The sequence below is a fragment of the Hypomesus transpacificus genome, chromosome 6, assembly GCF_021917145.1.
Source record: "Hypomesus transpacificus isolate Combined female chromosome 6, fHypTra1, whole genome shotgun sequence".
Lineage (NCBI taxonomy): Eukaryota > Metazoa > Chordata > Actinopteri > Osmeriformes > Osmeridae > Hypomesus > Hypomesus transpacificus.
The window spans coordinates 5150944-5170992 of NC_061065.1; the positions used below are offsets into that span (position 1 = coordinate 5150944).

The following is a 20049-nucleotide window of genomic DNA, read 5'->3' on the forward strand; positions in this document are numbered from 1 at the left end:
AGGGGGGCACAAGGGTATAACAGTTTTTTAATTTAACAGTTAAATGCATCAATCTGGTGCACTGTGAGGTGAAAACATAAAAAACTGATGAGCATTTGCTGTTTCATCAGAACTGAGTTGACACCGGACAGACGTTAGGTTCATCCAGAGCCATAGGGCTCTGGGTTCATCCAGTTCAGGGTGACCTCCCTGACTCGGATCTAAAGCCTCAACGGAAGTCTAGACAGACACTCTGGCTTCACCTGCTGGTTGAGGACATCTGAAGTGTGCAGGGACATTGGGTAAGATGGGATGTCAGACATGGTAGGCTTGTTGAGTTTCTCCACTGCCTCTGCAAACTCAAACAGCTTGGCTCTCCTTTCTTCCGATTCTTTCCTCTTTTTTTCTGAAAATACTGCCGGAACTGTTCCAGAAACCACTTTTGTTCTCTGTCTCTGTTTGCAAGAGACAAGCATAAAACATTACAACACGGTCGAGACTAGAGTATTCAGAATAAAAGTGTCAAATCTACAAATGTTAAATGAGGACATTCTGACATGATACTCATTTTAAAATGATAGTGAAATGGAAATCACATTTGCTTCAAATAGCCTATACCACATTCCGAGTATTATAGAGATGATTTATAGTATACTTTCACATCACAAGACCTGGGATTAGTGATTAGTTTGAAATGTTCTTCTGACTCCTCCCTCTCCCCCTCTCCAGTTTCTGTATGCTAACCACCAGATGTCGCTGTTGTGCATGTTTGGTCACATGGTGCGTCTCACAGCTCTAAAAGCAGGTTCCCAGTTTAATCCAGTGCTGGAGCTGGGAGAGATAAAGAAGGGCAGGCATGGAGAAGGAGGACGTCAGCTTGGATGATGTGACGTGCTCTCTGTCTCTGCTCATCAACCTCGGAAGGGTGCTTCTGGAGAATGGAAAGCAAGAGGCAGAAGGTAGAGTGAAGTAGCCTAAAGTTGACTAGCGCGTTAGCTTCTGTAGCATGTAGCAATTAGCCAACGGTTCTAGCCTCTGACCCAATCAAAGATCCGCTAGACACAGGAAGTCTCTTAAAATTGACTCAAATTCGAAATCTTAAAGTCACTAATGTAAGTAAAGTAGTTGACTGTATGTATTTAACACCAGCGTTCGAAACTGTGTTCAGTTTACCATCCAGTTGATCCTTATTCTAGAATCATCAGCAATTAGTTCCACACTCTCAAACTATAGTATTGCAAATTGGAGATTAATGCTGGCATGTGGCGTTGTGCAAGGCACCACTAAGCTCTCACATGCCCTAGCCAGCTCTGATAATGCTGCTTTGTTCCCACAGCCTCTCTACAGGATTATGTTCCCAATAAAATCACCACTTTGTTTGGCCTGATGACTGCTGGTGCAGATCTCTACAACAGGTAGGCACTGAAGGGATACATGATTGGCTCAATTCATTCAAACGTTTAGTACTCCCGTCAACTTTCATCTCTTTTGTATATCCAACAGCATTGGAGTCACCAAAAAGTCTGAAGCAGACGCTGTTTTGCAGAAGTTTTTCCAGTGAGTAGAAGCCAGAGAACATACTGGAAATCCCAAGGGCCATGCACAGGGTCCTGGGAAAGTTTCAAGTTCTACATGAGGCTCATTCATGTGGATTGCAGCGCAGTGTTTACATAACTGAGCTTTCTCCCTCCCTCTGTATCAGCCATGAGAGTGTCCGGGATCGCATGGAGGACCTACTGAAGTTGGAGGTTCGTCTCGTCATGATGCACACAGTCAGGATCGAAGCCCTGTCCCAAACCCCCTCTGCTACACGCTAACATTCCTCAGACATGATTGGTTAGCGCAAGAACACAGACTTGTTATTATCCCTGTGGTTTCAGCTAATGTTTCTGTGGTCACTCATGTTTGTAAACATGGGTTTACATTGTATTTGTGTGTGGGCAAAAACAATAGGTCCTTACACACTGGTTGGTTCCCTTCTGTGGTTTGGGTTGTTATTGTGCCTTAAGCTGTATCTCGAGAGTGCCGTTGATGTGTAATTACAGAGTTGTAATTCCTGCAGACTGAGTGGGATGAGTTTCTGGAGCGTCTGGATGTAGACCTGCAGGCCACAGACAGACAGCTGAGCGGAGGGCCCACCGTGGACAGTCTGGGTGCAGACACACCCCTCACCGATGCCAGGACTGGAGAGTACGTCTGCGGAACCACACCAACTCATGTCTGTCTGTCTGCCTGATTGTCTGTCTGTCTGTCTCTCCATCTGTCTGCTTAGCTGTCTGCCTGCATAATTGTATCTCTGTCTGCCTGTCTGTCTGCTTAACTGCCATTTGTGACTAGCTGACTGGCTGGCCCTCTTTCATCTGGAATTAGACCAGGGGTCCCCAAACTTTTTTCTGCGAGGACCAAAACATTTTTTCTTTCTTTAATGTGGGGCCGGGTCGGTCTGTAAAAGAAAATTGCATTGGCCGGAGCAACTACCAGTATTATTGTGTAGATTTGATTATGATTTTAAATGTATTTATAATGCTAGATTCGTTTTTGTTGAGCACCGTACATCCGTACATATCAAGGGATATATATTGTCTATTAAAAGAGCATTATCGTAATGAACTTTTTTCATATTCATTGCTATTGAAATCAAAACATTTACTTACTTATGCATATTAATCAGTGTGAACTGATAAAAAAACAAATATTATAAAAAAATAAATCAAATACGTCTCTGGCATTGTTCAGAGGGCCTGTCCAAATGCGTGGGCGGGCCATAGTTTAGGGACCCCTGGATTAGACTGACTGTATTTCTGACGGTGAGACTTCTGAACGAATGTATGACAGACTCTCATAGCTGTGTGTGTGTGTGTGTTCTAGGAGTGTCTCTCTGGGTAGGTACTTTGGGAAAGGAGAGAACCTGCTGCTGGTTCTGATACGACACTTTGGATGACTTCCGTGACGAGACCACCTGGCCCAGATGGAGACCAATCAGGTTTTGTTATCAGAGTTTCACATCGCCTATTAGCTGTGTGCTTGTATGCATGTGTGTGTGACTGACCCTGTTCTGTGTGTGTGTGTGTGTGCACCGTTCAGGATCTCCTGGATGCCGGGTCGGTGCGTGTTCTGGTGGTCTCCTTTGGCGCTCAAGAGGGGGCTAAGATGTGGCTGGAGCAGACAGGCTGCTCCTACGACATGCTGCTGGACCCTGAGAGAAAGGTAACGCATGTACACACAGATACAGAAACGTACCCACAGATACACATTTTCCATATTCAAACTGACTCATTTGTTGTGAGGACAGACACGCAGACAGGCAGGCTGCATTACACAACATGTAATGTGCTTTTCATCTGTTGTTCGCCTCACAATGGGCTCCTTGGCTTGCGTTCGCTAGATCTACAAAGCGTTCGGTTTGGGCTCCTCCTACGCCAAGGTGCTAAAGTTCAACAGTCTGCTGCAGTGTGGAGAGTACCCGGCTGCAAATCGGGACTTCCCCGAGATCCCCTTCCATCTGTTGGGGGACCTCTATCAGGTACGACCTTCTGGAGGAAATGTCTCCCACAACGTTGAACCACACCCATACCAGCTCCTCGCTCGCCAGGAAGCTTTGTGATTGGACCAACCATGTGTCTGTCTGTCTTGTCTGTTTCCAGATGGGGGGCGACTTTGTTCTGGACCAGGGAGGGAAGGTGTTGCGGTCTCATCCTTGTATGACCCCCAGAGACAGACCAGTGCTGGGGGACTTGCTGCAGGATATTACTGGTACAGGCTCCTCCACCATCTCTGGATAAGCCCACAGGCCCAAATCCTTAGCCCTTGCCTTCACTAACCTAGCCTGGCTGGCCAATCTCTGACCCAGCCCAACACCCAGCCTATGTTTAACTTCACCTAGCCCAATACCCAACCTCTTCCATACCCTACCCTAACCTTGTCCAGCCACCAGCCGCTATTAACCTAACCCACCACCAACACCTTCCAGAACCCTACCTCTAGGGCCAAGGGAGTGATTTGAGGTCCAGGGTCCTTGTAGATGACACTGACACCACAGAAGAAGAGCAGCCCTCAGTCTCCTGTAGATGACGACACGCCTCACACTCATGACGTCATGAAGAGGCGAGGTCCGATGAGAACTCCGGAGCTGAGGGCCGACCCGCTCTTCCTGCCGTGGTGTCAGGGTTGTGATGTCACTTCCTAGATGACTTCCTGAACGGTATAGATGTTCGCTGGGAGTAGACCTGAAGTGTAGATTTCAATTAACCCTCTTGTAATTCATATGATTCATTAAAATATACTGTCTTTAAATCACGTGATTTAAGGATTTGAAGGAAAATCTTTCTGTAATGCTAACTGGTCCTAGCCTGGTCCTGACAAGACACTCGTACATTTCATTTGTACAGAGGGTCTGGGATCTCTCCATTGACAAACGTTAACTTCCTTGAAGGCGGGTCCCCTGTTGAAGTTTAAAACTATTGGATCCGCCCAGAGCCACTCGGATTTGCCATAACCAATCGCAAGCGTTCGCCTTAGCCAACTCCTTCACCACTACTGTAACGGAGCTAGCTGCCGTAGCTGGAAAATCAAACTTTCCCGAACCCCGTGGGGAGGAGGGCCACAACATCATGGCCACCAACAAAACTCAGCAAGGAATGTTCTTGCTCCGGCTTTAACCTATATTCGGCAGCGTTGCCACAACCGCAGAATAGTTTCGCTCGCATCTTTCTCCGCCGCCATTACTGAACTACTCAAACAAGGGCACAACATTAATCGTGCCCTTGTTTGGACATCGTTCTCAGCCACTCCCTCTGTTCGCTGATTGGACCTACAAAAAATGTGTTTCTCGAAACCGACTTCAGAGCCGAGCTCCCAGACCTAGTACAGAAGCAAAATCCAAATTGAGCGGAAGTACGAAGGAGGGCAGAGCCAGGCTAAACTGGTCCCAGTAGCACTTGGTAAAACAGTGTTTTACCTGGTCACTCTTCAAGTTCTGGTTTTAATATCCTACCAAGAGAAATCCCTTTTCCTATTGACTGCAGTCAGCGTACTCTAGAAAGATCTTGTGTACTTGTCTAGTGACACATTGAGAGTGAGGACCACTGTGAACTAGTCTATTAGTGATTGTGTAATAACAAGGTTATCCAGTAGTAGTAATGTAACTATGTTATGAGAATGTAAATCACCACAAATCTTTAATAAACTAGACATACATGACTGAAATCATTTGGGTTTAGGTTACGTTTTTTATTGCTTTGCTTACATCTCTTAGTGAACCGACATAAAACAGCATTAAGTGTACTGATTTTACTGAATATAATTTATTTATGGAGCTTTTACATTGTGCGTTACGAGTCTGCTTACAGTATTTTAACATTCAGTTTTTTGACAGAATTGTGTATTATTGTTTAACATTAGAATCGTAGAAGCCTACGATGTCTGTGAATACAATGACAGTTGAATGACAGTACTCTACTGTACACAGTACACAAACTACTCAATACTTGAACTCATATTGGCTGGGTGTGAATCTATGACAGAGACCTGCCAATCATAGAACAGAATTGACATTCAAATGTGAGGCTCACTTCTAGAAAAGCTGCTCATAGAAAGTGTAAAGTCATTTTCTTCATACAGTAGGTTATTTGCATTGTCTTGGCTTTAAGGGCCAATCTGCTCCAACACGATGTTTGTCAGAGAATATGTCGTACATTCAAGCATTCCATGTCTATGAAACTCGTATAGGCCATTCAACACCAGACAGAAAATCGTAGAAGCAGAAGGATAGAAAGTGGAGGAAAGAGTGGACAATCTACAATAACTCAGATGGCGGTTGGACTGCCTGGGTGTCACTTAGGCATCAAACTCACAGAGGTGGTACATGTTTCTATCACAGTAGTGGTCCCACCAGTCGCCGTCATCCGACGACATCGCCACGCAATTCTCGCGCTTCCCTCCGTCCGGCTGGCTAGATAAGAAGTGCTTGCGCCACTGAAAGTAAGAGACGCGCGTCATGTCCTCAAACAGGTATTGTCCCTCGGTGAGTAGGTCATTGATACCCAACCAGACCGGCCAGTTCCCGGGGTGAAATACTTTTTTGACGTAGTCTGCAAGTGCCTCCTGCTCTTTCCTGTCTCTGGGCATGGCCATCCTCCCACCACGCTCCTGGCATTTTGCGCTGGCTCCGGCGTAGTTCTCGAAGCTGCGGTAGACCAGGTAGCACTTGTGGCCAACACGACGGCCTTTCTGACACCCTGGGACAGCGCAAGAGGCGGGTTGAGAATAGAGTTGGAATGAGCACTGGGAGTTAGTCAAATGTGTCAAATTGCAAAGTTTTACAATGACAAATCGGTGTGTGGAGGATTTCAATGCTACAATACAAGTAAAAAAGCCTTTTTTATGAAGGTATTTTTGAAATGTTGATTTTCCAATATTTAAATGCTGTGGTATTTCGTCAGAATACCTACCCTCAAGCCGGCCTATCTCTTTGCGGTTGTCCTTGGTGTAAAGGACGACTTGCTGCATGTGTTCTTCTATGTCACCTATCCGGCCGTCCAGCCGGGACACCCCATCCAAGAGCTGGGTCACCTTTATATCCAGAGTATAGTGGCCCACATTTAGTTTGTGGATGGCCTGGTCCATGGCTGCCAACCTGGACACTGGAGGAGGAGAGACGAGGTGAATAACAGAGAATTCTCCTAGCCATATGGGTCAGATGTTGCGTTTGTATGTTGTACGTACACACGTAATTGTATGTGTTCTCAAAGTCCGAGAGGGGGCTTGTGGGTTCAGGTTCCGGAAACTCGTTTGGCACGTCTCCCCTGACCTGTTTCTCCTCCGCTTCCGACCTCTTGACAGACACGACACAAACGGGACCATGTGGAACCTTTACGACGTTAGCGCTCACAAACAATTTGGAAATCATCTCCTGGTAAAAAAAAAGCTTCACTATCTAACCATGAGCCATGGTTGACACCATTGTCTTTAATATTAACACCATTTTTGCTTGACTGCCTCACCCTCCAGGTGTCAGAATACACCACTGCAGCGGAAAGCCTGCATCTTAGGAAAACCAACACAGTTAAACAGTTCCTCATGTGCTCAATACTAAGTTATGTCTGTTACCCCAGTAATCAAACATATGCCTCTGTGGCCCTTTATGGTCTTACTAGCATGGGGACCTATGGAGGTCATACCATCTACGGTATAGGTTGTGTGTGTAATTGTGTGTTATCTAGAGGGGTCTGTAGGTTGGTCCGCTCACCTGTATGGACGCGGGGTTGGCCGGGGAGGCTTCTGTGGAGCCAGGGGCTGGCTCACCTCTGCTGGGAATGCTCATCAGACACAGGACGCTGAACAGAACCAGCGCAACGCAGTCCATTATCCTCTTCATAACTCTGCTGGCTGTGCAACGTGTTGGACACTTCTGCCCTCTCTCCCTTTCTATTTTCAATGTCGGTTTCCCTCTCGCGCACTCAATGTCTCCCTCACTTTCCTTGCGTTTCTGTCCCTATGCCGCTGTCCTCTCTTTCTCCTTCTCTTTCCTTGCCCGCTCTCTCTGGTTCTTACTTGTCCTGAGCTACACCAACAACAGGAAGGCTCTTTGTTTTCCTTTACCTCCCACTTCCACTCTTTGTGTTAGTGAGGCACTTTCATGAACACACACACAGACACACACATCCCCATTCACTAATACTTCCCCCCCCCCCAGTCTTTTTGGGCTGGCATGTCAGGTCTCGGGCGGTGGAAACATATCACTGCCAGTGTTTTCCGAGGGTTTGCGGCGAGTGAATTAAGAGAGGAAATGAGTGAATGTGTCCTTACAGAGGGACGCTTCTGTACATTGGAAGGATGCCAGTTCAAATGCCACAGGAATCCTGCTTTCCACAGCAGAAGTCCACCAGATTCTAGGATGTCTGGGTGGGACAGAAGGACTGACTGTGTTGCATAACTCAACTCAACATGGCTCAGGGTAGCTCTTCACATAACTTTGCACAGTGGCTCGGACAGGCAGATGTAGACCATTTTAAGATGCATGCAGCTTGTTGGAACCCTAACACATATTTAGCAGAAGATGTAGAAAATGTATATAATAAAGCCATACAATGTGTTGTAATATTTTGTTTGGCATTATGTATTTTTTTGATTTGGAGTTGACTAAAACAGAAACGCTTGAATATGTTCTAAATCTTACCTTATTCCACAAGTTGATCTAAAACTAGCCCTGATCATTTTGTTGGCATCCTATAGAAGAACCAATTTTATTTCAAGCAGATTGATCATCTTTGATTCTCTTCCTTACTGCCTCACTATTGTAAGAGGGTTACCCACTTCACTGTTGCTTGCAACTATATTTTATACTTGAACTACTAACTTATTACTTACAACTAACTTAATTAAAACAAATGTCATGCAATATTGCCATTGACAAAAATAATACCTTTGTGAACTTCAACTCATGTTTAAGAGAGGAGTTTAAGTGCCAGGCTGCTAATATTTCTGGACACGACTACATGGATTGACCACACTGTATTTCTAGACTATATTTAGCTGGCAGTGTATGTTTTTAGTAGACAGAAAGGGACAATTGCAAGTTCAGTTTCATTTATTAGCTCTTTATCTGTGATTTGCAAAATGCATGAGTGCAATATAATAGCATATGATACAATCAATGAATATACTCTACATACAAAAGTCAGTAAAATAGTACTCTCTAGTTGTGTAAAATGGTCATCGATAAATAACGCGAGTGGTACAAATCACTTAGGTCATGCTTCTTTATCTAAACATGCCGACAAGACGGCTGCAGCATCCTACATGTACACTACGTCATAATAGCACGAGTGGAAGGTCTCAGTACCAGGATAAGGGATGGATAGAATCAGGTCAACGAAGGACAACAGAAAGGAAGAGATAGCGACTTTGTTGGTGGGGAAACACAAGCACACGGCCATGAGAAACGTCCTGAACAAGCTAACCTAACCTGGTTTCATACCTTGACGACACTTAACAGTAAAGCCTGAGGACAAACGTCCACTTTCGAACGTGCTATTTGACCTTGACGACGACGTCGCGTGTCAACCTAAGTGGAACGTTGGATGCAGTGAGCCGAAAATAACAAGTCGGTCCGTGACACTTCATTTAATCTGGAATAACATGACAGGGATATGATGCTGAACACCTTCAGAGTGATAAGAGTGCGAGCAGGCAGCATAAAGAGAGACAGACACACGGGCCAGCTGAGCCTGGATCCTGATGGTGCACCTGCTGTCGGCCTGGCCCGTCGAGCGGTGTGGCGTTACCAGTCGTTACCAGTTGTCCAGGAAGTCAAACCCAGTCTTCAGGATGTTGTTGCTCGTATTGAACTGAAGTCAGAAAAAAGACATAACATGTCAATAGTGTGCGTAGGAAGGAAGGGCTCATTTTTCGTTCTTTTTGCGTCGATTTTTGTCGTGTCACAGACACGTTTCTAAAAAAGCGACATACAGCACGAGGTCGATCTGAACCCACAACCTCTTGATCTGCAGTCAAATTCTCAAACTACTGAGCTGTACCTATCCCCCCCAGGGGTTGAAGTGCGTATGTGTTTGTGAACGGACGCTAACCTGCGCAAAGGTGGGGCTGGAGGCCAGTGGGGGAGACTCCACCCTGTCTCCGTCTCGCCCCGCGCTGCCTGAGCGAGCGGGGGTCTTGGAACCCGGCAGAAACACCTCTTCGGGGGCGCTGCTAACCGACGGCAGCGTGCTCTGAGCGCGCTCCCAGCCAGCCACCGTCGACGACACGCTGACGGGGCTTGGGGCGGCGCTGATGGCGGCGGGGGTCACGGCGATGGCGACGGGGATGGGAGGAGGGGGGGCGGGGGGCCTTGGGGCTCTCTGCTTGTTGGACCTGGATGGTGGAGGAGGGTCTTCTGGTTCCTTGGAGGTCGGGGAGGGAGAGGGGGTCTCCGAACGCAGGTAGGAGGAGGAAGGGGTCTCGGGGCGCAGGTAGGAGGGCAGTGGCTTCTCGCCCTTCTCCAAGGACTTGATCTGGCTGGGGGTGAGGAAGTTGGCCTTCTCCCCATCCAACCTGGAGCGCTCCGCACTGATCTTCCAAAAGGAGGACTCCTCCTCTTGCCTGCTGCCCAGACTTGGGCCCTCGCCGTTGGATGGCTTGCCGCTCGGGGTCCCCTTGGGCAGCTGGTTGCTTTGGGCCACTTTGGCCGGTTTAGGGTCGGCCTGGATGGAGGAGGAGGAGGTACATACGGGTTGCTCTGGGAGAGAACTGGTCATGTTGAAGTCCAGCTGGCTCTGAAGGGCAGTGGAGAGATTAGGGGACAGATTAAAGAGTGAACATATGTAAAAAACAAAATCTAGAGCATAGTTAATGTATCTGCTCTTGTCTGAATCATAACCAGAACAAATGAAGACTGTGTCCATGTATATGAGACGTTAGGCTATCACAGTGACATAGTTGCTGTAGCCTACACACACCTTGGTCTCCCATGAGAACGGGGCCGAGTGCTCATCCTGCCAGGTGATGTCCTGAAATCAAACACAGACGGCGTAAGAAGAAATCTCAGTGCGTGTATTTGCTCCTTCGTCAGGGCTGTGAAAACTTAAATGGGTCATAAGATTATTAGATTTGATTCAAAAATATATATTCGTAGTCCACTTAGCTACATTGACCAAATGTTTATCGGTCGGTTAGGGTACTTTACTTAATAGTACATATCGACAGACGTTTTTTGTTTTTGTTTTGGCAGACCGGTGTGACATTTACTGTCCGACTGCATACGCGTGTCCTAGATAGCTGGCCTAGCTTGGATTTTGAAACGACAATGACAAAATAACCAGAAGAACAGAAGAACATACCTCCTCGCCGAAATGGACAATTTTTTGTCCTGTCTGTATAAGCAACCTCGGATAGCAAATGACCTCCTCTCGGTCGACTTTGTGCATCGCGTATCTCGCTCGGATGTGTGGGTCCATCATTCCATTGTCGATCGCGGCGTCCTGCTCGTTTTGAGTCATTGTATCCCATGCCGAACCATACCTCTCCTTGATCTTCTCCCGTTCCAGCATTATTTTCCTAGCCATCGAGTTCATCGAGGAGAAATACTCGAACTTCTTCTGCTCCATCCTGTGGCCGTCGGCCCCAGACATGGTCGCCGCAGCCATTTTTCTACCAGCTGTACAGCATTCCAGGGTGGGACTAGAAAGCAGTAACTAGCCCTGTGACGTTTAGTTCGCTTGTAAACACAAACGTATTTTTCATTGACGAACAGTGCCACCTGGCGGACACATGCATTAATTGTTCTCCCTTGTCTGCAGTGGCAAAATGATTCATTTTCATAAGCGTAGTTTCGGGTATTATTATAGATTATTAGGGTTATGAGAGGGCGGCTTTGAGAGCTTTGTGCACATGATCAAAGCGGTTACCTCATATAGACAGAAGCTGTCGAGCTGACATTGGATATAAAGGATCTGATGATCACAAACGATTATTTAATGATCTTTGTGGAACTTTCTAACAGAGCTTGTTGATTGCTCATGTCTCACGCCCACATCAAAAGGACAACATATTATCGTATGATGATACTGTTACCAAGTTCCATTTCAAATGACTCCAGACCCCAAGCACCTAAATTACTGTTTTCAGTGGCAAACGTGACGTCATTCACAAATCGGCAAAAGGTTATTTTGCTGCTGCTCAACAACGAAAACGGAGATGGCCAAAGTCGCTAGATTTGTCGCTAGTCGCTAGATGAGAACGGAAAGGTGAAAAATCGCTCAATCTAGCTACAAAGTCGTAAAATTGGCAACAGTGACTTTTTTGTAATCATGACTCATGTGTAGAAGGTCACACCACGTGATGCCTGCTATCAAGCGTTGAGTGGATCATGTGATTCCGCCAGTTCCTGCTTCAGCTAACAGAAGACAACCGTGGAGACTTTGCTGTATCATGTCGGACGCAGCGCGATAGCTTATTATTTCAAAATACCTTTCAAGATGGTCCCACAGTGTACACATAACGACAACGCAGCACCATGGAAAAGACCAACAATGTTTCTGGTGTGGCTCGTGGCGATGGTTTCATCTTTCCCCCGTGGCGCAGCGGGCACGGATGCCAGTCCTTGGTACCAGGATCTTTGCAGGTGGGTACCTCTCGGTGATTATGGATCTCGCTTGACACCCAGACGACCGGCTAGCTACAGATAACATTAGCTAAGATACTTTACGAAATAAAAACAGATGTTAAATAGATAGCTACAGAGTGTCTTATCAGTGTGGTATTCCATGTTTCCATTCGCACTACTGTTGACTGGCGCAGCAGTTAGCTATGGGAGCCACGTTAGCTACCTGTATTTATCTAGCAAACAATTAATACAATAGTGAGAAATCAGATATTAGGCACAGCTACTGTAGGTGGTTTCAACACCTTTGTATGGTCTAAAACAGAACGTTAGCAAACATATGGACAAAGGATGATCATCTGTTTGTAAAGCAATATATGCAAAATATACAATTTAATAACATATTTGTGTGCATACGTAGCAATACAATAGCAGGTCATGCAGTATATTAGCAGCCAAGTCACCGTCCATTCAAATGTTGTTATGGCATGTAAAAATGTGCATGTTATCTTAAGCATCATCTGTCTTGTCTTCCGTGGCTTGTCTTCAGTTACAAATGGGAGGCCATAGACCTGGACAACAATGTCAGCTACTCTCTGAAGCTGTGTGACTCCTCTCCCGACACTGGCTGTGGGCCTGGCACTGCCATCTGTGCCCGCAACCTCACCACACAGAAGGCCCAGTCAGTGGGTGAGTACACCAATAGCACCGCAGTACCGTTGTAATATCTACGAGCCTCAGTAGGTGAGGTCACAACCAGAGTCTACGCCTGGGAATAGCACAAATCTAGAAAACTGTCCAGTAGGCCTACGGTAGATGAGTAGCCTAAGCCTGCATTATTGTAGCTCGGGGCTCTGTTGTCAGTAAGTGGAGCTTGGGGAGCAGTTTGTCCATTAGCTGGAGCTGCTCTCTGGCTGGTCGCTGTGCTGAGGAGGCAGAATGGAGCCAGGACTGAACTGCTGATTGCGGGCTGCTCGCGTGACTGTGGGGTCAGCAGGCCTTGCAGAAGGAGCGCTCCTAGGCTAGCCAAGCGAGCAGTCCACCACAGCCAGAGAGCTAGGTTCGCAGGAGCATCGGGAGCGATGCTAGGCTGGCTAAGAAGGCTAGCCACAACTCAGGGGTTAGACCACTGGTTGACCAATGACGTCTGTCACTAATAAATGTACTTCAGCGAAGGGCTCATACAAGCCATTATATAAACCTGTTTCATGTGAAAAGCAATTGTGGTGGGAGTTAATTTGGTTTTGTGTTGAGGTTCCTTTACTGTGGTTGTATTTCCTGTTTCAGTCACTTTGTTTTCAGTAGATGAAAATGGGCAAGGGCAAAGGAAATGAGCTTTCTACATCACTCATGAGTCGACTTCAATAGACACATCCTCCCACAAAGCCATTATCTTGATTTAAATATCATTCGAAGATCACGAGTCCAGAACTGGTTGTGAACGAGACTCTGTTTGACTCTCGTAGCTTCAACAGGTTTGTGTCAAGGTCTCAGTTGTGGATAGACGCTGCACTAATAGCAAACAAGTTCAATGACAATTCAAATTATTCTTGGCAATGCCACTTTTTAGTCCTGATCGAGCAGTTGTGAATGGATGGGCTGTGGACGTGGTTGTGTTACTGGAAAGCGAGGACAGTTATGATGGAATAACTGGGGTGAAAAGGTCAACTGGCTCCTTGAATCGATTTAGGCTGACATCTGATGTACATGCCAGAGACGGGCCTAGCCTGTATCTAGCGCTGGAGGTCTACATGCCCAACAGCCTGTGGAGCTCTCCTGGCAAGCAGAGACAAGAGTGGTGTCAGGAGTTATTTCAGAACACGGCTCTAACAACATGGCTGGGGCAGGGGTCAGGGACCTTTCAGTGCTGTGACGAATCAGGGTTTGGTCGCGCTCAGCCAGCCAGTGACATCGGCCAATCATGTGAGCTTAGGGTGGGAGTCCCTTGGGCAGTCTGGCCCTGTGCAGATACCCCAGCAGGAGCTCAGCTCTCTACCCAGGAGAGGCCGGGCCCCACCCAGGCCCCAGAGTCACCTCCCCAGTCCCTAGTCGTCTCACCCTGGGTCCTCTCTTCCAACGTGTGTCTAAGCCTTCCAGTCCTCATTCCCCTCTAATGACGCGCTACGTTTGATCGGATTACGTGGGATAGCCTAGTCGTTGCACCTTGCCGTCCACACGGGACTGCCGGCGTTGCTCTGCGAAGCTGCTACCATCGCGAGCCGTCCTCAATCAGTGATTGGTGCTCCTAAACACAGAACGGGGGCGAACGGAAGAGAGGGAGAAAAGGAAAAAGTAGGAGAAGAGAGATGCTGTTTTTTTCGTTGTTCCTTGAACCACTTTGGAGATGATTAGAAGGGATCAAAGGTGGACAAAATCGTCTGACTGTCTCACATGACCATGTGATCTTTAAACCTTTTAGTCTTCCCTACCCGACAACATGTTATGCCTCGACAAAAACGTAAAGGAAACACGAAACAACCTCTTATTCATGGAACAAAACTGGAGCCGAACCCAATTTAACCATTCACTTCCTCAACTCCGGGAAGCGCTCTGCATTCCTCAGGCGCCCAGCATGCGGTCAATTAAGCTCAGTAGAATACGAGCTTCTGTCCTGCAGGGCTGGTCTCATTGTTGTGCAAATGGAGTTACTGGGTCATCGCAGTGGCAGCTTGTCAGCACTGTTATCAAACTGTGCTCTCAAGCACTGGTTTATGACGGGAGGGAGGGAGAAGGAGGAAGAGACAGAGCGAGAGAGTGAGAGGCAGGCCCCAGTGCCCTTTAAGGCTATCACCAGCCTGGGTCTGGCTAAAGATAGGAGGCCAGCCAGGAAGCAGGACAGCCTAAACACAGTTGGGGAAAGTTCAGAGTTTCACTTGAAGCCTGAAGGTAACGTGCTAGCAACGTCAAACACGAACACAAGGGCTGCCCAGTATGGAACTACTGAATGAGACATGGAACATAAAGTTATTTGTTTCAGTTGAATTGACCTTTCGCATAAGCCACGCCCACCTTAGTTACCGATGTTAGCCCGTCAAGCTTTGCGTCTTTTTATAGCGGGTACTACTGTAAACCGCTCAAAGTAGCATACTGTAATGGTCAGTGTAAGGGATTCTTGTAAGTGATGTTCCGCATGGCATTTTGCGCATAAAAAAAAAACGAAAGCTTGACGGAGCTTCTTCAAGTAGTGAAGTAGCTACGGTAGGATTGGTCGAAGCCGTGTTGGGTCGTGGCTTTCGCGATAGGTTCATTCGTACGTTTGTACACGAGCGCGTTAGGGAAGCTTGGGGAGGAGCGACGAGTCTAAAGCCGACTCTGAAGTGAAGTTCTTATCCACGTCCACAGTAAACACAGCCTGGGGTTTGGGTACAGGACTGTCTGGCTGCTCCGGACAAGCAGCTGGCAGCAGGCTGCCTCGCTGCTGGCTCAGCACTGCACCCTGCCTCTTTATCAGCCCACGTAGAACAGGGAGACCCATACTGTGGACTCAGGACTTTTACGGCGCTGATGTGCCGGGGAGAGGGTTTATGGTGCACGGCGAGTCGAACCCTTGTCAGAGGCCGGGACAGAAGCAGTCCCGGTCTGTTTACTCATACATGGAGCAACTTCACGGGTACTGAGAAGGCAAATGGACACACAGAAACAGATCGAGACAAGGAGAAATAGATAGAGACAAGCAGAGAGAGAGAGAGAGAGAGAGGTCTAGCTAGAGGGTGACAGTGACACACGGACAGCATAACAGGGAGAGAATGTTGGCTGCAGTGTGTGAAAGACAGACACAAGTCACACAGAGAGAGAGAGAGACTGCGTATCCAGTCGTGTCTTTTCCCTCCGTGTCACATTTGTATTCACTTTGCAATTGCTTCCATCCAAAGCGACGCTTTCGGAAAGTACAGGACCTAGCATCCAGAAGTCCGTCGTTCTGCTCCAGGACTCCCGTCTGCGAATATCCCCGGCTAGTACACACAACAGACAAGCCTGGCAGACAGACAGACCGCCCGCCTTGCCAAACTCTTTTGATCCTCCAGCCAAAACAACGTCATATCCCCCCCCACCCCTTTCTCCCCCCAGTACTCTAATGTTCACCTCTGACCCCACGGAGGCCTGTGTCAGTGCAGCCAAAGAGAGCTGGATTATGAATCACCTCGGAGCTCCATGAGGGAGCATGTTAGCTTAAAGGGGAGATAGATCGGAGGGCTGCCCCTCACTGTTCAGAGAGCCCGTCACTGGGTCATGTTGGAGTCTCTGGGCGTGGGACCGAACGGGGCTGGGAAGATGACCTTTGACATTTAGTCATTCAGCAGACGCTCTTATCCAGAGCAACTCGCAGTAATTACAGGGACGCTACCCCTAGGCCAGTAGGGTGAAGTGACTTGCCCAAGGAGACTACGTCATTTGGGAGGGCCGGGAATCGAACCAGCAACCTTTTGATTAATAGCCCAAGTCCCTAACCGCTAAGCCATCTGACTCCCTCTGAATGACTTCAAGATAAAAAGGTTTTGTCAGTTGCCTGCATGCCTAACTGTTGTGTCTGTGTGTCTGTCTGTGTGTGTCTGTCTGTGTGTGTGCGTGTGTCTGTGTGTGTGTGTGTCTGTCTGTGTGTGCGTGCGTCCAGGTGAGCTGTCCCTGAGGAGCGAGACGGGCACCAGGGTGGTGGACTTCAACAGCACGCAGCGTTGCCCCGGCGACAGCAGCGTCATCCAGAGCAGCATCAGCTTCCTGTGCAGCAAGACCATGGTGAAAACAAGCCCCTCCCCCCCCCCCCCTACCACCCACACCTCCCCCCCCCCCTGTAACACCTGTCAGCAAACAACCTGCAACGTTTCCTGTCTGAGGGACCTCCTGTTCAGAGCAGGTCTAACCACAGACGTGAAACAGTTTGCTCACTCTTACCGACTGCGTGTTCAGCTCAGGCACGGTAAGGCAAGCAGAGCAGACGATGAGGTGGATGCAGACATATTGTGCGTGGCTGCCGCCTCGGCCAGCTGAGCACACAGGAGGAGCGTTTTACTGCGCGGGCACGTGTGTAAAGAGCGTGGGCATGTGTGTGTGTGTGTGTGTACATATGCACGCTGTGTATATATAGACCTGACAGCCTGTTTCATTGCCAATCGGTAACAGCCTTCCTAAAAAGCTTTTCTAATCCAGTTGTTATTGGGTTGAAAATGCAAAAAGTAAATGTCCACCGAATATTGACACAATGCCTTGCCTCACATTCATCTTTGTGTGTGTGTCCTCCTTCCAGGGGACGCCAGAGTTTGTCACCGTGTCCCAGTGTGTCCACTACTTTGAATGGAGGACGTATACCGCCTGTAAGAAGGACAAGTTCAAACCACATAAAGAGGTTGGTTGGAATTCTGTCTAATTTCTCTCTCTCTCTCTCTCTCTGTCTCTCTCTCTCTGGCTCTCCCTCTCTCTGGCTCTCTCTCTCTCTCTGGCTCTCTCTCTCTCTGGCTCTCTCTCTCTCTCTCTCTCTCTCTCTCTCTCTCTCTCTCTCTCTCTCTCTCTCTGTGTCTGTCTCTCTGTCTGTCTCTCTGTCTGTCTCTCTGTCTGTCTGTCTGACTCAGAAGGTGTGTGTGACGCCACAGAAGACCCTATCTGTGGGTAGCCGTTTATGAGTAGCTCGTTCAGTGTGGAAAAGGTGACAGTGAGTCAAAGGACTTCTCTGCAACTTACGTAGACCTCACTGGAAACTGAAATGCAAAAGATCGTTACGACCATATCATGTCTGCCACCCCCCCAACCCCCCTTTTCCAGCTGAATAATATTCTCACTGCCCTCCCTTCTATTCACCCAGTCTCTCATATGGGTATATACTGTATCTTGTTATACATATGTGTATATATAAACTCATATTATATAGAGCTCAAAAACATTGAGGCTGCATGACAGAAGACGTGGGACAATCATTAAATGGATACTGGACAGCTGATTGGTTGGGAGCAGTTGCATGTAGTTGATCATTGAAGTTGAGTAGCCAATCAGACGGACACCATAAGATGACACATGACTAAACAGACAGAACTACAAACATGTGGCCTTAAGCACACATACACACACACATACACACACATACACACACACAAACACACACGGAATGACACATAGACTTACACACACACAGAATGACACATATACACACACTCACACTCAGAATGACACAAACACACACACACACACACACACAGAATGACCCAGGTCTGTGTTGCCGTCCCTGTCCAGGTCCCCTGCTATGCGTTTGACTCGGACGGTAAGAAGCACGACCTGAACCCCCTGGTCAAGCTGTCGGACGGCTACCTGGTGGACGACTCTGACGACGAGGGGGACTTCTACATTAACGTCTGCAGGAGCCTGAGTGAGTCGGCACGTCGCCTCGCGTCTCGCAAAGTCAAATGTGGAAAACGGCGTTTCTTGGCTTTGACGAACAAACTCTGTTTCTCCCCCCTCAGACCGTTCAGAGAGCCCCTGTCCGGAAGGCTCTGCTGCCTGTCTGACCACCAGCAAGGGCTCCTTCGGCATGGGCCTGCCCACCAACCAGCTGGAGCTGCTGTCCAACGACAGGTGAAGCCGAGGAAAACGTGAACGTGTCTGTATGCTAAAGTGGACCACGCTAACTGCTGGCAACCTCAGAGCTAATGGCTGAGTGACCTCAAGATTGTTCTCGGGTGTAGCTTTTCCTTAAGCCTGACTTTTGATCTCTTTCTCCTTTTGTCTTTTTCTTTTTTCTCGGTTTTCTTCTCATTTCTTTCCACCTCCCTCTCCCGCTATCCCTCCCCCTCTCTCTTTCTCTTTGTCTCTCTCTTTGTCTCTCTCTCTCCCCCCATCTCCCCTCTCCTCTCCTCCGTCCCAGGCTGAGGTTGCGCTACGAGGGAAGCCCCGGCAGCCCGCCAGACTTCTGTAACGGCCACACCCCCGCCGTCACCATCACCTTCGTCTGCCCCTCGCGTCGACAGGAGGTGAGCGTCCAAACTCCACACACCCACACACCCAACCAGGGGATCTCTGTCCAAAAAGAAGACGACGTCGGAAGACAAGGCAAACCGAAACAATATACGAGTGTCCCTCTCTGTCGATGGTTGGCCAGTCTCACGACTCTCTGTGTGTGTGTGTCTCCAGGGCAGCGATCCCAGGATGACAGCCAAGACTAACTGTCGCTACGAGGTGGAGTGGGTGACAGAGTACGCCTGTCACCGTGACTACCTGGAAAGCAAGACCTGCAAGCTGACAAACGGGCAGCACGACATCTCTATAGACCTCACTCACCTCACGCTCAGCGGTACGACCACACTCCCTGTAATGACATGCACACACATACAAATACACACACACACCAATACAAATAGGCACAAACACATACAAACACACCCACGCATACATACAAATACACCTAAACACAAACACGTGACACAGCCACACACGCAGTTACAATATTGGAGTAGAAGTGGTTCTCTCATTTCTGTGAGAAACGCTGGAAGACACGTCTTGGATTTTGCAAAACGGAACTGAAATCATGGGACTCAACCAGTATTCCTCTTGCAACACCGCTAAGCTGGTTCCTCTTCGACAAGCTGTGTGTGTGAACTCATAACTCTAATGTCATTGTGTGTGTGTGTGTGTGTGTGTGTGTGTGTGTGTGTGTGTGTGTGTGTGTGTGTGTGTGTGTGTGTGTGTGTGTGTGTGTGTGTGTGTGTGTGTGTGTGTGTGTGTGTGTGTGTAGCTCAAGATGCACCGTACTACGCGGAGGCTAAGAGCCCTGATGGGAAGGACACCTATATGTACTACATGAACGTGTGTGGCGAGACGCGGGCGGGAGAATGTGGAGACGACAAGCACTCCGTCTCAGCCTGCCAGGTCAAAGAGTCCGGAGATGTCACCAAGATAGCAGGGCGCTACGAGAACCAGACCCTCAGGTAGGAGGAGAGAGAGCCTCTCTCTTTCTCCCTCTCTCTGTCTCTGTCTTTTTCTCCCTCTCTCTC

At 48.1% G+C, this 20049-nt stretch overlaps 4 protein-coding genes across 5 annotated transcripts in view; 2 read left to right on the forward strand and 2 right to left on the reverse strand.

The window, feature by feature from the left end:
* Window positions 1-229: 229 nt before the first annotated feature.
* selenol (selenoprotein L) lies at window positions 230-5187 on the forward strand. 2 transcript variants are annotated; one of them, XM_047022009.1, is made up of 10 exons: window positions 230-281; window positions 773-938; window positions 1316-1394; window positions 1483-1536; window positions 1682-1727; window positions 2042-2169; window positions 2848-2962; window positions 3064-3186; window positions 3365-3502; window positions 3624-5187. In XM_047022009.1, exons 2-10 carry the CDS (start codon window positions 836-838, stop codon window positions 3759-3761), a joined length of 924 nt encoding a protein of 307 aa, XP_046877965.1. In that variant the 5' UTR covers window positions 230-281; window positions 773-835; the 3' UTR covers window positions 3762-5187. The 2 variants fall into 2 exon arrangements, with proteins under 2 accessions (XP_046877965.1, XP_046877966.1); XM_047022010.1 differs by lacking the exons at window positions 230-281; window positions 773-938 and adding an exon at window positions 945-1091.
* A 9-nt stretch (window positions 5188-5196) lies between these two features.
* Window positions 5197-7628, reverse strand: clec11a (C-type lectin domain containing 11A). The gene is made up of 4 exons (XM_047022011.1): window positions 7226-7628; window positions 6703-6811; window positions 6429-6620; window positions 5197-6215 (listed from the first exon to the last, which is right to left on the reverse strand). Exons 1-4 carry the CDS (start codon window positions 7352-7354, stop codon window positions 5815-5817), a joined length of 831 nt encoding a protein of 276 aa, XP_046877967.1. The 5' UTR covers window positions 7355-7628; the 3' UTR covers window positions 5197-5814.
* Window positions 7629-8555: 927 nt separating this feature from the next.
* c6h1orf198 (chromosome 6 C1orf198 homolog) lies at window positions 8556-11173 on the reverse strand. The gene is made up of 4 exons (XM_047021086.1): window positions 10815-11173; window positions 10434-10484; window positions 9567-10250; window positions 8556-9326 (listed from the first exon to the last, which is right to left on the reverse strand). Exons 1-4 carry the CDS (start codon window positions 11118-11120, stop codon window positions 9270-9272), a joined length of 1098 nt encoding a protein of 365 aa, XP_046877042.1. The 5' UTR covers window positions 11121-11173; the 3' UTR covers window positions 8556-9269.
* Window positions 11174-11837: 664 nt separating this feature from the next.
* The window catches only part of igf2r (insulin-like growth factor 2 receptor), a 31367-nt gene continuing 23155 nt past the window's right edge, over window positions 11838-20049 (forward strand). The window contains exons 1-9 of the mRNA XM_047021085.1: window positions 11838-12097; window positions 12627-12766; window positions 16689-16810; window positions 17319-17417; window positions 18296-18428; window positions 18523-18634; window positions 18924-19029; window positions 19190-19349; window positions 19791-19983. Coding sequence (XP_046877041.1) covers window positions 11952-12097; window positions 12627-12766; window positions 16689-16810; window positions 17319-17417; window positions 18296-18428; window positions 18523-18634; window positions 18924-19029; window positions 19190-19349; window positions 19791-19983 — 1211 coding nt within the window. The 5' untranslated portion in view covers window positions 11838-11951. The remainder of the gene's footprint in view (window positions 12098-12626; window positions 12767-16688; window positions 16811-17318; window positions 17418-18295; window positions 18429-18522; window positions 18635-18923; window positions 19030-19189; window positions 19350-19790; window positions 19984-20049) is intronic.